We start from the raw sequence: 19290 nt of genomic DNA, 5'->3' as shown, positions 1-19290 counted from the left end.
CCTTTAGGCTATGTGTATAAGGTGTATATGAAACATAAATGAATTTCATGTTTGGACTAGGCTCCCATTCCCAAGATATCTCATTATGTGTATGCAAATATTACAAAATCCAAAAACAAAGAAACCCGAAATCCAAAACACTTCTGGTTCCACACATTTTGGGTAAGGGATACTCAACCTGAACTACAATCCTGTGTCTTGGGGTAGAGGCCCCTGTGGAGATTGGGTGGGGCTTAGCTGGGGCAGCGGCCTGGGAACAGTGACGATGGGGAGTTGATCGTGGTGGCCCCCACCTGGGTGTTGCTGCCAACTCAGCCCGCAAGTGTGTAGTTTAACTGGTACCCACAGCCCCTCTTAGCCAGCCCCTTACGGACACTCCTTGTCTCCCCAGGAACACCAAGCGCACAGCAGAGGTGTGGATGGATGAATACAAGCAGTACTATTATGCTGCCCGGCCCTTTGCCCTGGAGAGGCCCTTCGGGAAGTAAGTGTCCCTTCAGTCCAGAGGAGCCCCACTGTGGATGTGCAGGGCTTTGGGCAACTCTTGAATATGTCCAGCTTGTTGCAGAAAGGTGGGATGCAGGTTAGACAGCCTGAGTCCCTCCAGGTCGGACAGGGCTCCTCCTTGCTAGTACTCAGTCACCCAAGCCTCAGTTCCCTCCTTCCTTGGAGGAACAGTACGCATTCAGCTGTCCCCCACAGCAGCGCTCAACCTTCACAGGAAAAGAGGACAGGGCAAGGAATGTTTATTAATAACTGGATACCTTTATGGAAGGCATCTCATTAATCCTCCCCAGACTCTGAGAAACAGGCTTGATTGCCCCTATTTACAGATGAGGAGACTGAGGCTTCTACAGGTTAAGGTTCTCGCCCTAGACCACACCATGGCAGAGGGGAATGCAGGCTCAAACCGAATCTGTCTGATTCTAAAACTATATGCACTTGCATTCCCCAGCCCAGAGCTGATTGGAGTAGAGAAAAATAGTGACTTCATTTATTTGTGTTATCATTTCTGTTTCTTTGGGGGCAACCAATGGCTTTTTGTCATACTAATGTCACTCACTAATCATAGGAAGACTACTGAAGAGATGGGTTTTTTGCAGCCTAAACTTCATGGGTCAAGTCCATCACTGCATGGGAGAGTTCAATCAGAGCCTGCCCAAACGATTTGCACCTCTGAAATCATAAATCCATGCTGTCCTTCCGGTACTGGCACCGTGAACCTCCCAAGGCATTCATTCTCAGACCTCATCAGAACTTCTGGTCCATTGGCCATGCCCACCCTGCCCCCCAGATCCCTTCTCTCTCCAGCTTGGACACGCTCTTGCTTGAAGACAGAGCTCAGAGGTCTTGTCCTCAGATCTTTTGCCCTGTTGTCCATCTAACACCACCCTCCCCCTGCACAAAGTTTTCTCAACCTGGCTGAACCTGACTGGACCTTGTCCTTCCCTGTACACAGGCTGCCGAACAGCACTGGGAAAAATCAGCCAGTGCTACTAATAATACTCCATGGCCATTGTCCCCGCGAGGCCCCCGGGATGCCCATGGGCCCTGCTACCTCCCTAGCTAGCATTCTCCCTCGGTCGTCATTAAACCTTCTCCACTGTCCCCAGCCCTTGAGTCCACCCCACTCCTTTCACTGGCAGTAGATGATGCCTCCTGTTTTACAGATGAAATAGAGGACATCAGCTTCCCAAGACAAACCAACACATTAATGTCACTGCATCTGCACCATCCTTCTCTGTCTCTTGTCTCAAAGGACGAGATACGCTTCCTGCTGTGGTAGGCCAGCTCTCCACCTGTACCGGGGGTGCACCATTCGTTCCTGCATTCATCCATAAATCAACATTTGTTGAGTTCCCACTGCCTGCATTCCTCTCCTCTTGCCTCCTGGTGCAGGCCCTATCTAACTTTAATGCGCACACAGATTTCCTGGGGATCTTGTTAAAACGTGAATTCTGATTTGGGAGGTCTGCATTTCTAATAAGCACCCAGGTGATGCGATGCTGCTGGTCTGAGGCCCGCAATTCGAGGAGCGAGGTTCTAGCAGGGAGGTTCCCAAACTAGTCTGTGCTTTGAACCCACTGCAGCCTGGGCTCTTCCTCCAGAGAGTCAGTTCACTTGGGCTGGGGTGTGGCTGGGTCTGTGGAAGTTTTTAAAGACCCTCAGTTGATTCTAACATGCAGACAAGTGTGGGAACCACACTCCTGGGCCAATCTGCCCTCCAGGTGCCTCCACTCTCTCCCTTATCACTAGTCTCTCTGGGCATCATGTCCATCAGCATTTAAACTTAGCATCTTACATCTTAAACAAAACAAACAAACAAAAAAGGGATGAGGAGAAGGAAAGAAAACAAACTACAGAAACCCTCCTTCAGCCCAGTGGTGCCATCGCTGCACCTCCTCTTGTCTGCTTGTTCAGAGCCCAGTTCTGGAGGCAGGGGCTCCTTCGCTGTCTCCATGCCCTCTTGATGCTCCTGGCCCCCGTGCCCTGCAACTGCTCCCACCTGGCTCCCCATGACTGCCTTGCTCCCGGCACTGTCCTCCACGCTGCCCCATCAGCCTGAGTCTTCTCCCACCCCTCCCCCTCGGCATGCCTCCGTCCCAAGGCCGACATAGCTCTGCAGTGCGGCTCTTCTGCTGCTGCTCGGTTCTGCCTTCTCCATCCCATCTTCAGGCTCACCTTCCTCTTCCCACCCCTTACCTGCTGGTCTTCCCCCTGGGTCTGTCGTGAGGGCTTTTCTTGCCACACATTCTCCCTGGCGCTAACCACATCTCTGCTGCCTGTACTCGCATCTTTATTTCTAACCCCCGCCTTTCCTCTGTGTTCCAGTCCCCTGTAAGCAAGTAGCAACCGGGCACCTTCTCCTGGATGTCTCCCAGGGGCCTCCAGTTCAACAAGTCCTCAACTGAACTCATGTGGTTTGCTCCTGAATACACTCCTCATCCCATATTCCCCATAAACAGCCTTCCTTGTATGCTGTTGCCCACATCAGACATGTGGGGGTCAACCTTGACTCCTCCCTCTCCCTTTCACCCCATCCAAACTGTCAGCAAGTCCTGGCGACACGGCCTCATTCATGCATGAGCACCCAGGTCCTTGCTAAACCCTGAACATTCAGCGTTTAAAAAAACCTGACATCCTTACTGTCCCTGGGGAGCTTAGAGTCTGCTGAGGAGGTGTGGCTGGTGCGGTGTGAGAAGTTCTGGTGCCGTCTTAGGGTGGGCTGAGGGAGGAGGCAGGGGTGGAGGGAGGTGAGGCTGGGCCAGTTCTGTGTGGCTGCCCAGGAAGGACAGGGTGGAAAGGAGCTGGGGGTAGGGGGCAGTGCAGAGGGAGAGAAGGGGAGACTGAGCCTGTGCACTCTCCATTCCCATCCACCTTCCTATTTGAAAGCATGATCAGCACCTGGGCTCCCGTACCTGCCTCCTGCTGCCCCCTCAGTCCCCAGCTCCACCCCATCAGACCCATTCACGTACCAACAGCAAGATGCTCTCAGAGTGGGAACATCACCACATCATGCTCTGCTTAGAGCCCATCGATTCCATTCCAGTGCCCTTAAAATAAAGTCCAGACTCCTTGGCAGTAGGACCCTCATAGGACCCTTTATGGTCTGTCTTCACTGTCATCCCACCCACCGCGCCCTTGCAGCCCCCCACGTACGTTCACATACACACATCGATCTTAAGATCCTGCAACTGTTCTGCCAACAGAACTTTCACTCTCTGCATGTGCTAATCTCTCTCTCCACTCTCCTCCAGCACCGCTACCTCATCCACTTTCTGGTTGTCTAGATAACATCCACTGTTCCTTCCAGGTACCAGAATCACCATCACCACCTTGACCGCCCTGCCCTGACAAGTGAAGGGGCCCTCTGGGATGCCCCACAGCCCTGCATGTGCACCTCACATCATCTGGGCAGTGATGGCTTGTTTCCCTGTCTTTTCCTCCTGTTCAAAAGCTTTCCGTCGTATCCCACATTGGGTACAATGCCTGACACATAGTAGGTGTTCAATGAAAATTTGATGAACGAATATATGAGCAGGCCCCAGCACCAGCCAAAGAAGAGGATTCTCTGAAGCTGGGGCAGTGGGGAGTGGGATTTCAACTGCAGAATCCAGAGAGATTGTGAGGAAGTAGACCCAGAGCCCCAGCGATGAATTATGAACAACACACTGGATGTTCTTGCAGCTTTGCTTTTAATGAAAAGTAAAAGCACCCCCCAATTCCATTTTCAAATAAAAAGCAGCAGTCCTCAGTGTCATTACCGCACCATTGTGAGATATTGCTGAGTGTTTCCATGGCTCTGGAGTTATAGAAATCTCTTCTCGGTTAGTTTCCCCAGAACCCTCTGGAGAAATGCGGGCGCAGAGCGTGGGCACGGGTTGCACTTTGTGCTCCGCAGCGTGGGCCAGCGTTACTGGTGCCTGCCTCTGACGGCTGTGTTTTGTCTTTGTGTCTGCCACCACCCCTGTCACCCCCAGCATTGAGAGCAGATTGGACCTGAGGAAGAATCTGCGCTGCCACAGCTTCAAGTGGTACCTGGAGAATGTGTACCCGGAACTCAGGTATCCTCCCTGCCTGTTGGAGCCTTTGTGGCTGCAAGGAGAGGCCCTCAGCTGCTTGGTCTAGAGAAGGGACAGCCTATGGGCAACTGGTGAGGGCTTTTAAGTATATGGAAGTCTAAGACCAGTTGGCTCCCCTATCCCTTAAACCAGAAGGGGACTTACATTGAATCAATAGCATGAGGGACTGAAGTTAGCTAGGAGCAGTATTTCTCCACTGCTGGGTTGTGCCCTGAGAGCCTGAGCTCACTGACGTGGCTCCTTTCCAGGGATCCATCTCCCCCTGTGGCTGAGTCCCCCCATGCCCCCTCATTCCTAGTGGCACCCTCCCCTTCTCCGAGCAGTGCAAATCCTTGTGACGGCCCTGGGCAAGAGGGTCCTGCCGTTGTCACAGCACTACCCAACCTCTCGAGCTATGTCTAATCCAAAGAGCAGTGGCTTCTCCTGTCCCCTGTGGCTTTTCCCCCAGAGTCCCCAAGGATTCCTCCATCCAGAAGGGCAATATCCGACAGAGGCAGAAGTGCCTGGAATCTCAAAAGCAGAACAACCAAGACATCCCAAACCTAAGGTTGAGCCCCTGTGTCAAGTTCCAAGGCAAGGAAGCAAAGTCCCAGGTAAAGCAACTGGCTGGGGATACGGGAGTGAGTGCCACAGAGGAGGGGTGCGTGTGGCCAGATTGCTCAGCCTCCGTCCCTGCTCTTCCCTGCTGTCAGGTGCCACCTATTCCCAGAGTCCAGCAGCAGAGAGAGCGTGACAGTATGAGACCCTCTCTGCCACTGTGTTTATACGCCACCAGCTTCCCAAATACACAGTATTCCTCTGAAGGACGGCGTCACAGGCAGCATCGTGCCTGTAGGAAATTGCCCACTGAATTAGCAGGAGCTTAATGAGGCTGCCTTCACCAGCATCCTACCTGGGGGCAGCAAACGTGGGCTGGGTCAGGCAGGGCCAGTGGCATAGCTCCTCCCAAATGTGACACGCAAAGCCTGCGCTGGTGCCACCTCCTCTTGGACAAAGTGCCTGCTCTGAGAGTCTCCCAGCTGATTTAGCTCTGACTGGCAGGGAGTCGCATCAGATTTGGTAAAACTACCGCGGTCTGCCACCTTGTCTCTGGGCCACGTCCCTTTATCCTGGCTCGCCCTACACAGTTTCTGCTTCCCCGAAGTCCGAAGGACCACGGTGTCTTTTGGGACGCTGTCCTCCCATTTGAGGGTAGAGCTGCTCTTTTAAAGGTTGCTGACAAATTCACAGCCTGTCTCTGTGGCACTTGGCCTGCTGAGCTCATTAAAGCACATCCATCCATCGCGTAAAACCCCCTCCTGGCTCCCGTGGCTCCGAGTGATCTCGTGATCTCCGTGCTCCTGCACTCTCGCTCTTTCCTAGACACTCTGCTCGCTCCTCCCCCCATTCTCACCCCCTTATTCACCGGGGGTCTCAGTTCACTCTTCTTCTCTTTGAAAACTGCTTCTTGGAGACTTTATGCTTCCAGCTCTGACAGTCTCCTCTGTTTATTGATTCACAAATTCTGTGTCTTCATCCATCCACAGGTTCATTCATTCACTCATTCATTCATTCAACAAACACTTGTCTGATAAGACACAAAGATGAAAGACTAGATTTCAGGCCTCAAGGGGCGTCATGCAGAAATAACCGAGTCAGCAGCCACTGTGCTATAACCTCTGTCCTGGGTGGAGTTTGGTCCAGGTGCCATAGGAGCACCGAGAGATGACATCCAAGGCAGGCATGAGGATCAGGGAAGTCTGCCCAGAGGACTTGGAAAGGAGCTGCATCCTCAGAGATGAGTGGAAACAGGCCAGGTGGGAAGGAGAGAAAGGGCGGCCCAGGGCACGCAGCATGGGCCAAGCCTGGAGTGGAGCCAGGGTGCTCGTGAGGACGCGACCTCTCGAGGGCTGCCGGGAGGTGGGGTCAGAGGGTTTGGTGTGGGGGGAGGGAGCAGCGGACCGTGAGGCTGCGCAGGAGGAAGGAGCCCAGTCATGGTCTCTCTTCCTGTGCTGGGGAGAGCGAGTCTCATCCTCAGGAGCACGATGCTGTGAGGTCCCAGGAGAAGCTTCTGGATGGCAGAGCTGCAGGCGGCTCTCCCACCTGGACTCTCTGTCTCAATTGTGGGGTGGTTGAGTGAGTCCACGGCCACGTCACACTCATCTGTCATTCACCTGTTAGGCACCTGGGCCGCATACTCACCCCACTACTTTCCTCCACGTGGCCACTTCTCCAGGCACCATGGTTGCCGTCCTGTCCAGCCCCCTCGGCTCCTCTTTCTGCTGCACCTGCCGTCTCTGCGAGCCCCACCATGTCGTCCCTCGGAAGATCTGTTCTTAGACCCTGCGTTCGCTTCTTGAAAGGTCAATATTGCTCAGCCTCGGCACTGCTGACATTTTGAGCTGGATAATTCTTTGCTGTCGGAGGGGTGTCCTGCCCGTTGACGGCTGTCTAGCAGCATCCCTGGCCTCTGCCCACGGTCGCCAGGAGCACTTCTCACACATACGTCCTGACCACCAAAATTGCCTCCAGGCATTGCCTGATGCCCCCGAGGGAAAAAACCACCAGATTGGGAGCCACTGGGTTAGATTAAGGTGACAGCCTCCTCTTGCTTCTCCTGCCCCTCAGCCCACTTCTTGCATGTGGTCATTCACCCAGCGTTCTCTGCCCTGACACAGCCTTTGATGGCTCCCTATTATCTCTCTGTTGACATGTCACAACCTGGCTCCAGCTTGCTGTGACTTTTCCGGGAACCATCTCTCTGCTCCAGCAGGATGGGGGAGGCAGCTGCCTGAGTCAGACAGGGAAAGGGAAAGGAAACCGAGGTGTTGATTTCACTTTCGGCATGGCCTCTGGGCTGAGAGTGGCGTAATCTGCTCAAGTGGCATTTTGTGAAGCGTTGTGAGTAGGTGACACACATCCCTCTTTTCTGGCTGTGAGCGGGCAGTGCTCCCGGCCATCCCAGCAGCTGGAATATTGTCTTCCCCTTTCCCTGGGGCAGGAGTTTACTTGGACCATCTCCAGCAAAGCCGGGGCGTTTCTGGTACTCGATGTCTTTGGCTGCAGAAGGAAGTGGGAGGGCTCTGCGGGCCTCAGAGAGGGGCCCTGCAATGCCCCAGATCTGAGGGGAGGTGGCCAGGCCAATGAAGCTTGGACTGGAGGGTGGTAGTGCCCGTCCCAGCCGACCCTCCCGTGGTGGGAGAAAAGGAGGAAACAGCAGCCCTGTGCGGGTAGCTCAGGGCGGTGATGGGAACCCTCTGTAAGTGAGCACAGTGTTCTTTTCTAGAAGATGGTGCTAAGCTGCCCCTGCTCAGCAGAGAACAGCTGGGTTTGTGTAGCAACAGTGTGAATTTAGGAGAGAGCACACTCTGAGAGAGGAAGATGTTCAGTCCACTTCAGCAGACTGCACCTGCCCCCTGGGCACCCGCCCCCTGGGCACCAGGGTGCGAGTGGGGCTGGGCTGGGTGAGCCTGAGCCCCGCTCTCCAGGTGCCCACGGCCCAGCGGCAGCTCTGGGTGTGTTTCTAAATGTTCTGAAGGTGTTAGTCCCACTTTGGACTGATAGCAACCCACGTAGCCATGTCAGCTAAAATAATCTGTGAGACAGGTTGAAAGAGTGAGAGAGAGAGGGATGCACTGCCATAGGACTGACTTATAGGACCTTCCCCTTCCTTTCAGGGTCCTCTCCTCCTTCCTACACAAACGACCAGTCTGTCCTTCCACTTCCCAGCCCCTTCTGCTAATGTTGTGCATTGGTGGGTTCTCTCCTCTTGCCCCACACTGCGCCCTTGGTGCTCCCACCTGTGTCCTCGGCCTCGTCCTGCCTCTTGGCCTGTCGGGAGTCACGTCTGCCCCTCCAGCCCCTACGCAGGACTCGTTCAGCCCTCTCTGCCCCCACCTCTCCTATCTCTGGAAAGCCAGAGAAGTGCCATAAGCGCCTATTAAGTAGGTATCACTATTATCCCCACTTTACAGATGACAACACCAATGCTCAGAAAAGTTATCCAAGATCATACACTAGCAAGTGACAAAGACAACTGGAAAATCTGGCTGTGTACCATGGCTCTGCTCTTGCTGACGCTGGCAGAGGCAGAGCTGGCTCCAGGCTCTTTTAGACAGGTTTGATCGTGGGAGAAGACACCTGCCCCTGAGGTTCCTCTTCTAGGTTGTAAATATTAAAACCATAGATCAGCGGCACCTTGACAGGAGAGAGTGGCAAGAGATGCTGCTTTGTGGCCAGTTTCCAATGACAACCTTTATGAAAAGGCAAACAAAGATCACACCCCCACAGCAGGGCCTGGGGTGGGGCAGGCCAGAGAGTAGACCCCTCCCTGACGTTTATGGGAACTGGGCAGGAGTACGGTTGGAGCCCAGACTTCCGATGCCACCCTGGCCCCCCTCCCTCCCCACCCCTGGCCTGTGTGCACAAGCTGGGTCACTCCCCTCTAAACGGCCCCCTTGTGCCTAGGGGAGTGTACTAGGGACAGTCCACCCTCGGAAGACAAACCCCGGGATAAGACCCATGCAGGTCCTAGAGTCAGACTGGGCCATTTGTGGGGGGATTCTGGGGTGCTAGACTGGCATAAAGGCACCAGAGAGTAGGGACCGGAGCTCTGAGCTCTGGTTCCAGCTGGCCACTCTCTCTGCAGGCAGGGTGAGCCCCAGGCACTGGGGTGTCCTCATTGTTGAAAGGACACTGCTTCTCCTCCAGCTCTGACAGTGGCTCCCATCTCTGTTCCACACCCAGCCCCGTCCACCCTTCTCCCTGCCTTTCCTCCTCTTGGCTGGCTTGTCAACCTTAGGAGCTGAATGTTTAATCTGAGTGTGTATTGGAGATGTCAGCAAACTGATGCCCCAGGTGAAATGCGAGAGAAATACATCATCCATTTGTAAACACTTGAAGCTTAAGGAGTCTCCAGGTTAACAAGTTTCCTCGTAACTTTACTGGATGCTCTAGAAAAATATTTGTGAAAGGTAGAAAGAAGACAGGTGCGCCAGTCTGGTTTCCATTCCAATTTAAAGAGAGGGGAAAATATAAATTAAAATATTTTTAATGTGTTCTCCTACCTGTCTCCCAGCAATTCGGGCTACCGGCTGTGGAGCACGCAGGCAGCTGGGTACCCCGGGTGGGCGAGGTGAGGATAAAGCCCCTCTGCAAACCTAGACTCAAGTTGGCACCTCGCGGCGTGTGAGCCCGAGTCTGCTAGTGGGACGGGCTGCCAGCACGTCACCCTTCTGCCCCTTGTCAGCACAGCCTTGGGAGTGGCCTCCTCTGGCAGAGCTCCTGGGCGGCTTTCCAAAGGCAGGTGTGTAGGCCCGGCTCTGCCTGTTGGCTCCTCCATCACCATCCTCAATGCCGCAGGCGGCAACGGAGCATTTACTGAATGGAAAGTGCTGCTCTGGGCACAGACAGGTGTCAACCTGATTATTCCTTACAGTGACCCCTGCCGGGGGCGGGGGCAGGATGTCATCTTCATTTTGCACAGGAGGGAGCTGAGGTGCAGAGAGCGAGCAACTCCCCCAAGGTCACGAGGTTACTGAGCAGGCGAGCAGGGATTCCAGCCCCGGCAGTCGCCCCAGAGCCCAGCAACGTGACCCAACACACATGGGTGGGTTTTTAATCACACATGCAAGTGAATTCTTGTGATGTGAGAGGAAAGGACAGGATGGGCTGAGATTAAGAAAAGACCCCAAGAATGGGTCCATGGAAGGCCCTGCAGGGAGGAAGAGTGTGTCCAGGCGCCTGCCGGGTGGCCCTGCCGCCTCCCGAGAGGAGCTGCACGGGGCGAGGCCTGTGTCTGTGCAGCTGGTGCAGCAGCGCCCGGCATGGCGGGTCGGCGCCAGTCCCTCAGCGGCCCCCTCAGAGACCAGGTGGAGCACGAGGTCGGCTGACTTAAAGGTTCGGTTGAGCTCAGGCTCCTTCATTTGAGACACCTCGTCTGAAGAGAGTTTTAAGGGCACGTTGCATGGGCTACTGAGTTGCCCACTGTGGCCTAAGAGGTTGGTCGAGGCCCTGGATACTCTGGGCTCAGGTCCCCTGTCACCAGGGAGGGCCCAAGTTCAGAGTCAGCCCCAGGTCTGCTCCTGGCCTCCCCGGAGTGACCACTGCCCCTGCCGCTGGGCCACTCCTGCTCCCTCCACAGTGGCGTCTCCAGGGACGCCTTCTGAGCACAGAAGGCCTTAAGGGGCCCCAGCCTGGACGCTTCCCTCCCCGTTCACTGGGGACCCTCCTCCTCCTCAGCCCCTGGCCAGCCCGTCCCAGCAGGGACCGAGGCCGCCCACACCAGCCTCCCAGTGGCCTGTGGGTTCCCCTCCATGGCCTAGCAGGGGGGCGGGGAGGGGCTTCCATCACCACAGAGGGCTGTGCCTTTGCCAGTCCCCCCATGGGGCCATTGGTAGAGGGCTGGGCACTCACAGATCATGGATCGGGCGCTCACGGATCGAGCCTCCTTAGCAAGTGCTGCTGCCCTCCTGGGGTCCTTTCTGACTCCAGGATTCTTTCAACAAGCCCACTCACCACGGGCCATTCTGGGAAGTCTGGCAGGCGCAGGCCGCAGAATGAGAGTTGGAAAATCTCTCCTTGTTTCCCCTCTCTCCTCGCCTCTTGCAGACAGCCAGAGATCAGCCCTCCTCTGGGAATCGTGAGGCTAAATTATTTAAATGCCATGAAAGCACCAGCTAATGGAAAGTCCACCGAGTGTCAGGGCTTGGGCTCTCTGTGCCCGTTCACACACTCCCCGTGGGGTCTTGGAGGGGGTTTCTTCTGGCCTGGCCTGGGGTGCGCCACAAGCCCACATGTTCCCTCCTCAAAGGCGTTGCTGGGCAGGGTGTCTCAGATGTCAGAAGAATTCCCCGTCCCCAGTACTTCCAGTTTTGAGACCCCTAGGATATTAAAAAGGAAGAAATGCCAAAGTGGGCTTTTAAAACAGCAGTTTATTTTAAGCTTTTGTGTTTAAATCACTTAATGCTTTTACCATAGAGAATACCATGCCATTGTATTATGGTGAGGATCGTTTTGAAATGCTTATTAGTGGTTCCCTGCAGGCTGTAGAGTCAAGTAATGGGACGGGAGGAAAGAACCTCATCTGCATTCCATATGCTGACTGTCAGTTTAGCCTCATTTCCAGAGAATGGCAAGAGCCTAAATTTGAGGTCAGTGACCTCAAGGCAAACGTCTTCCTGGCAGCCTAGCCCTGAGGCAGACCCTTGGGCCCTTCTCTCTCCTCCCCACAGGTCAAGGAATATTCCGGGCCCACACTCAAGGGCCCACCTTCTAGATCACATTCCAGACATGCAGAACCCTGGAATCCCCCACCCAGATGGCCCAGCCTGACTCCAGGACCTGCGTGGGTCTTATCCCGGGGTTTGTCCTCTGAGGGTGGACTGTGTCCCTAGTATACTCCCCTAAGCCCAAGAGGGACTGTTTAGAGGGGAGTGACCCAGCTTGTGCATGCAGGCCAGGGAGGGGACAGGAGGGGGCTGGTGTGGCATCGACAGTCTGGGCTCCATCCGTACTCCTGCCCAGTTCCCATAAACGTCAGGGAGGGGTCTACTCTCTGGCCTGCCCCACCCCAGGCCCTGCCTTGGGGGTATGACCTTTGTCTTTTCGTAAAGGTCATCATTGGAACCTGGCCACAAAGCAGCATCTCTTACCACTCCCTCCTGTCAAGGTGCCGCTGATCTATGGTTTTAATATTTACAAGAAGGTTAGAAGAATTCCTAGAAGAGGAACCTCAGGGGCAGGTGTCTTCTCCCACGATTAAACCTGTCTAAAAGAGCCTGGAGCCAGCTCTGCCTCTGCCAGTGTCAGCAAGAGCAGAGCTGTTGGAGAGAGTTTTTTGGGGGCCACTTGCTAGTACATGACCTTGGACAACCTCTCTGAGCCCTGGTTTCGTCATCTGTAAAATAGGGATAATAATAATACCTACTTAATAGGATTCTCACGAAGATTAAATTAATCCATGTAAAGTTGCCAGGACAGTGTCCGGCACATCATGCACACGTAATGAATGTTAGCCGTTAGGAATTAGCAGTGGCAGCATGGTTAGTGCATCACCCCTGTGCTCGCAGAACTCGTCCTCCTTATTCTGGAGGAAGGCAAGTGGGACGGATAGAACGGTGATGTTCACAAGGCCAGAGAAGAGCTTCTTGATATATCCGGGTGAATATATTTCATGCCTTTTTATCATAGAGAATTTCAAATAAAGATATATGGATGCAGAAGTCGAATGGCATATAGAACCCCATGTACTCATTGCCAGGCTGCAAGAATCACCAGCTCACGGGCAGTCTTGCTCCATCTATGTTGCCATCTGCTCCCCAGGGAGAAGTTTTTTAGTCTAGGTCTTCTCCCAACACCAGCAGTTTGTAAAGGGACAAAAGAATCCTTAGGCAGGAGTCATCTTCCCACTGGGCTGGTGGCCTCATGCAGGGATGGGGGCACAGGGGAAGGCCCCAGATTGGGAGAGAAAGTGGTCATTGTCCAGCAAGTCAGGTCACCTCAGGGTGAAGGTGCGCTGTACGGTCGGGTCGGCAGAAGGGCTTGGGCCTGTGGGAGAGGAGGAGGAACCAGCCAGGTCCCAGAAAGCCATTGAAGATGTTCAGTGGACCGTGGTGGTCAGGAAAGGACCCGCGTGGGACCAGGGCGGGGCTGGCAGGAGGCAGGCAGGGAAGTGCAGACTGGGAGGCGATGGCCGCCATGTCTGCAGGGGCCCGGCCTGTTCAGGGGCCTTTTGCATCTTAGGCCAAGGAGACGCAGCCCACGCGTGGCCTGGTTCGGAGGCTGAGGTCAGCTGGTTGGCAGGGATGTCGGGGAGAACAGATGCCTTCACGGAGTCCTGCAGCTTCCCTCGGGGGTCCAATTCGGGAATCATCTTCTTTGCCCTGCCAGAGGCAAAGGGCAGATGTGATCCCCATTTTACAAGCTGGGGAAGAACATCTTGTCCGGATTTACATTTTGACAGCCATTATGCCAGCACTTTCAGCCCTCTGGCTTAAGAACCAGGAATGCTTGTGGTTTCCTAAGCCACAGTTACTCTGATCTCTGCACTGTGGAGGAAACGTTGGAATCATCCCTCTGAATGAACTCGCAGAATGCCCCCTGTCCTTGTGCCGTCAGAACTCTGCTCGTCAGTCTGACTTCTCGGCTTCTCTCCCCTCAGGAGTCCAGGGGCCAAATGACCTATCACACTGGCGTGCTGGGGCACACACAACTCTTGAAATCATGTGATTTCTCATAACTTTCTTCCCTCAGCTCTTCATCCCCTGCCCCGGAGCCCCTCCTGGCTCCTTCTGTCCCTCCATCTGCCTCTTGTCGTCACTCTCATTGTGCTCAAGACACTGACTTGGACTCTCTTTCAAAGACGAGGCCACGTTCTAAAGACAGCCGGTGGGGAGGGTGACCTTCCAGGTGGGGAACAGACTCCCCTCGAGACATTCGCTCCGAACACAGACACTGGACCACATGGCTCAGCCGGGGTGTCGTTCAGGCTCCTGCCCGAAGCCCAGAATCATTCAACTCCCAGGGGCAGCCGGCATGGCCCAGGCCCAGTCCCCTCCACGGGGCTGTGACCTCTGAGTCTCTGGCACTTGAGTAGCATTTTCCAAGGTGACCTTGTTGACGGCCAGTGCCTGCTCGGACCCCCAGGACTTCTTACCGAGCTGCACTAATCATCACACGCACGCACGGTCCGATGCCACTTCTCAGATCCTGAGCAGACCTTCCTGGCCTCTTCCTCCCCAGGTGTGGGCCTTCACGTACACCCAGCAGATCCTCCAGGAGGAGCTGTGCCTGTCAGTTGTCACCTTGTTCCCTGGTGCTCCTGTGGTTCTTGCCCTTTGCAAGAATGAAGATGCCAGACAGGTAAGTGCTCAGGGGGCTCCTGGGGTGTGGCCACTTTTCATAACGTGACTGCCCGTGTAGGCCTAAGTTTCCTGCACGAAACAAGAGAGAAACTGTTACAAGAAGAAGGGTTAATAAGAAAGAGGTCCTTGTGTTCGGAGAGGGAGAGACAGTGCCATCTCGGATACCCTCCCTGGTGCCAGAAGCAATGGCAGGGTCCACCCCTGTGGGACCGCTTGCCACATGAAAGCCGTTGACCCTAGCTGGCCATACCATGCCCATTCTACTTGTGCTGTCCTGTCATTGCTCTGCTCCGCACCTGGGATCACAGACAAAAATCTTCAAGCCACAAAGATGAGCAAGACTCGACCCTTTGCTTTCAAAGGCTTGGGCTCTGGCAGTGTGTCCACCGAAGTTCCTAGTGTTCTGGATGCACCGAGTGCCCAGTTCCTCCAGCAGCAAAGTAGTGGCTGACAACTGGGTACTGGCACTAGAGAGACCAAGATTCAAATGTGCATTTTATGGCCCATTGGCTGTGTGACCCATGGTGGGTTACTAGACCTCTCTGAGCTTCCATTTCCTCCTCTGTGAGACGGGGTTGGTGATACTCATGCTGCAGGGCAGCTGAGATGGTTCCATGCAGTGCGGAGCTCAGTGCCTGCTCAGCGTCTTGCCCGAGATGTGTCCAGCCCTCCCTCCTTGTCACGCTGAGTGGAGTGTGGAACCGCAGCATGGGGCCTGCCTTGCCGCTGCTGCTGCCCCCAGCGCCCCCCACTTCCTCCTGACCATGCAGACACCGAGTGTGGATCGTTTCTGTGGTCGCTCCTGTGACTAACTCACTTCAGGTTTTCTGGCCTATTGCTTGGAAAGTTATTGCCTCCTAATGAGCTTCCCTAGTAAACATATTGATTTTGCTTTTAACTTTTTTTATCCAATTAAACAAAAAAAACCCAACAACAATACCTGGCAGAACAATTAGTTGCAGTTTTAGTGCTCCATGAGACCGTGAAATCAAGTCTCGGGGTGACCCCAGACAAGTGGTATTAACCTTTCTGAGGTTTCCAGAACTCCCGATACTATCGATGGGACCCGGGGCTCTAGCCAGGGAAACCCGCTTGATCCTCTCTCCTCTCTGTCCTCTCAGCAATGGACCAAGACCGGTTCCCGCATCGAGCACATAGCATCCCATCTCTGCCTGGACACGGATATGTTCGGGGACGGCACTGAGGATGGCAAGGAAGTCGTTGTCAACCCGTGTGAGTCCTCACTCATGAGCCAGCACTGGGACATGGTGAGCTCTTGAGGACCGTTGCCAGACACAGCGTGGCCCACGCGTGCCACTTCCCTCGACCGGAACAGACTGGAGCAGCCCATGACGGCTCCAGACACCCTGGACTGGGAGGTGGAGGCAGAGCCCCCCAGGCCAGGGGCAGCTGTGTCAGGGAGGAAGCCATCGCAGGGCAGTGGGGCTCAGGCAAATCCCACGTGTTCTCAGTGCCGTCAAGTTCCAGCGCCGGCCAGGTCTCCCCCGAGCGGTATCTGGAGACAGAGCTGATGGGAAGCGTGTGTTGTTCCCTTTCTTACAAAAGAGGCACTGTGGAGGCAAGAGTGAAAAGGCCTCCTTGTCACCAGGCCAGGACTAAACAGAGATGAGGAACGAGGGTTTTTTCCAAAACAAATAAAGATAACGTTAGAAGTTGTCTCTGGGTCTCTTGATGTGGACTCAGGGCTAAGCTGAGTCCTCCGCTGGATGGGGGTGTGGGTTGGGGGTGTCTTGTGGCAGAGTGGACAAAGATGACAGGGAGATGGGAGGCCTGTGCCCTTGTCCTGGGCCACCAAGTAGCCATGTGATCTTAGCAAGACATGTGACTTCTTTGTCCCACCATTTTCCGTTGTGTCAGAGCGGGGCATAAGACCAGATCAGTGGCTTTTGCTGATGACATACATCTGCCTCATTTGGGGAAATTTTCTCTAATTCAGAGCCCCTAGGTTCCCCTGTGGAGATCCTGGTGTAGTAGGTCCAGCACAGGGGCCAGGTGTCTCCTCGGATTACAATGCCCTCCTTGGTTACAAACAGTTTATGGTCTGTGGCCATTAGCCTCGGAGTTTCTTACTCCAAGAAATCCCCAGTGTGCTCTGGGAACTGGTGATGGTGCTGTCCTTTCTTGCTAACTGGGATTTAAGAGAAGAACCCATTCATATTGCTTTCAAGTTCCCAAAATATGCCCATGCATTCTCTGCCCAGGTAAGTTTACCACGTGTTGATGATTAAGTGTCTTCGCTATCCACTGCTGCATAACAAATTACCCTGAGACTGAGCAGCTTAAAGCAAAACATATTTATTGCCTCCCCTTTTCTGTGGGTCAAGAATCCAGACACAGCTTCATGAGGTCCTCTGTCTCACAAGGGTACAGTCAGGGTGCTGGCTGGGGCCGCAGTCATCTCAAGCGTCAGCTGGGGCAGGCTCTGTCTCACACTCACTCAGGGGTGGCTAGCAGGACTTTGTTCCTGGCAGGCAATTGGCCAGAGGCCGCCCTCAGCTCCTCACTGTGTGGGCGTCTCGCTTTGCAGCTTGCTCATCAAGGCAAGCAAGCCAAGAAGGCGAGAGCCCAGCAAGACACCGGAAGTCACTGCCCTTCACAACCTCATCTCAAAAGTTACCTCCCCTCACTTTTAACATCTGTTTGAGAGAAGCAAGTCATCATCGGGTCCAGCCTAAACTCAAGGGACAAGGAGTGCACAAGAGAATTAATGCCATGAGGCTGCACTTATTGGGAGCCCGGCTGGAATCCACTTGCCACAGTAACTGTTATATTCCAAGCAGGTATCCATCTCCCCTTCATCTAGAAAGCCCTTCAGTGTTGGGAATTTGTTCAAGCTCATCATTATAAAATCCATTACCGCAGACTGCGCTAGACTTGGAGAGTGAACAGCCGAGTGTGTACAGACCCGACGTTCTCCGGTGGCTGCGTTCGTGTGTCTGCAGTTCTCCCATTGCCTGCCGGAGGTGGAACTCGGCTGTTTTGTTGGAGACATTTCATTCCACACTGGGCTAAGGCAGGCCGTGGCTAGATAAAGCTGTCTCTAGAAGACACTCTGGTGGCTCCTACACTACGTGTCTACAGAGTTTAAATCAGCCCTGCAGAGAACGAGAACCTTCGCCCCAGTAGTGAAGCAGGAACTGTATGAGAGTAAATACAAGAGAGCCTGGAACTGTCCTCATCTGTCTACTTGTTGCCCCCAACGTGTGTGCCTGTCCTCGAGTCCCCTGGTGGCAATGAAGACGTCTCTGGCCTTTCTTTATCCCCAGCACTGGGCTGGGCACCTCTTCCACTCAGTGGATGTTTTCCTAAATGGATGATTGAAAAACTATTCCTTGTCCCAGGCGAAGTGACTTTACTTACATTTTGCTACCCCTATAAGGACACAGAACGCAGGAGGCCTTAGGTCTCTCTCAAACACCCAAGGGAATGGGGACAGAGGAAACACTCCTTATCTCAAACCCTTTCGATGTGGCCCAGCTGTCCCGCTGATGTCCCTCATACGAGGAAAAGACCGTGGGATAATCATGAAGAGTCACCTTGAAGGCTATGGAGGATAACACGCTAAGGGAGACACAGATGGCTCACTTGTGGGGATGCATCCTAAGGCCTCCTTAGTGGAAGATGGAGGTTAAAAACTCTGATGATGCACACAGGAATCACTACAACTGTGTAGAGTTACTCGAATGCTCTACCCACCAACCTGATGGTGATGCAACCAAAACAAGAGTGGTGGATTGAAAAGCAAGCATAGCAGCAATTCCAAACCTCCACTAATACAAGACAAAGCCAGCAATAACCTGATATGACAGTGACCTGTTTTAGTCACAGGGAGTCTGTGGCCTGCACGCGTGCAGCACAGAATGACCATGGCCAGCTTTGCCTGGCTGTCAGGTCTTTTGGTGGATGTTGAATTAGAGTCCTCAGTCAACTGTGAACATCGAATGCCAGGTTTTAGTAACCTGGAGGAGCTGTGAGTGAAGTTGAAAGTTTGTCAAATGACATCAGCCTATGAGAATAAAAAAGCCCTATACTCTGGGGATCTTAGGTGTTCACACGATTTAGACTCCAAACCATGCTTGAAGAGTCATCACCCTAGAACAGTCTCACCTCACTGCCAGGAGAGGAGGTTGGCCAGATGTGGCAGAAACCCCCTCAATCAGGGTTACATCTGGCTACTGGGAACAGATGTGAACAATATGGGCATCTGAGTATTTTGTTGTGATATGCATATTAAATAAAAAGGAATTTATACATGTTTTATATATATGTCTATTCTCATGAACTAGGAGGAAAAGAGATGGGGCTTCAGGCATTCTCTGGATTAGAGTTGGAGGCATGACTGTGTAGAGTAGGTGGGGAGAAATGAGAGTTTTTAGGCAATCTGAGCTCAGCGTGGGTAGCTGAGCCTGGTGCCGTGTTGGATCTGAGATGCACTCCCATGGCACCCTGTTTCCTTATGTGCTTCGAAATTGTTCCCTGTGAGCTCATCTTCAGTGGGCGCTTTTTCCTCTAGGCTTCCCAGGTACCCTGGGGGTGGAGACAGGCCTCAGGGAAGGTTTACATTTGCCTCTGCTGGGCTCCTATTGGTTTTCATTGATTGCAGACAAATCTGTACTTCTGCTGGTACTGATTTCACAGTGAGTGATGGGAATTTGGACCCACGTCTATTACTTGGCACAAGCTTGGATTTAGATCTTTTGCAGGTTGTCTTTTTTCTACCCAAAACTTTAGTCCTGCTCCATGCCATCAGCACCCCTCCAGCTGGCAGATGGGTTTGTCTGGCCCCTCCAAGCACCCAGCTAGGGTAGGGCCCCCTTTCTGGGCTCTGCCACCCATGAGGCTGT

At 53.8% G+C, this 19290-nt stretch overlaps 1 protein-coding gene across 3 annotated transcripts in view; it reads left to right on the top strand.

Moving 5' to 3' along the window:
* The window catches only part of GALNT14 (polypeptide N-acetylgalactosaminyltransferase 14), a 205902-nt gene extending 189800 nt beyond the window's left edge, over window positions 1–16102 (top strand). The window contains exons 11-15 of one of the 3 annotated variants that reach the window (XM_045549331.1): window positions 392–484; window positions 4482–4565; window positions 5032–5176; window positions 14304–14423; window positions 15547–16102. In XM_045549331.1, the coding sequence (XP_045405287.1) occupies window positions 392–484; window positions 4482–4565; window positions 5032–5176; window positions 14304–14423; window positions 15547–15705 (601 nt within the window). In that variant the 3' untranslated portion in view covers window positions 15706–16102. Of the gene's footprint in view, window positions 1–391; window positions 485–4481; window positions 4566–4997; window positions 5177–6798; window positions 6922–14303; window positions 14424–15546 lie in introns of those variants that run through there. The other 2 variants (XM_045549332.1, XM_045549333.1) reach the window with 2 other exon arrangements.
* The last annotated feature ends 3188 nt before the right edge of the window (window positions 16103–19290 follow it).

Source organism: Lemur catta, chromosome 4, assembly GCF_020740605.2.
Source record: "Lemur catta isolate mLemCat1 chromosome 4, mLemCat1.pri, whole genome shotgun sequence".
NCBI lineage: Eukaryota > Metazoa > Chordata > Mammalia > Primates > Lemuridae > Lemur > Lemur catta.
Note: the sequence above shows the minus strand (reverse complement) of the source record. Positions and strands in the feature narration are given on the sequence as shown.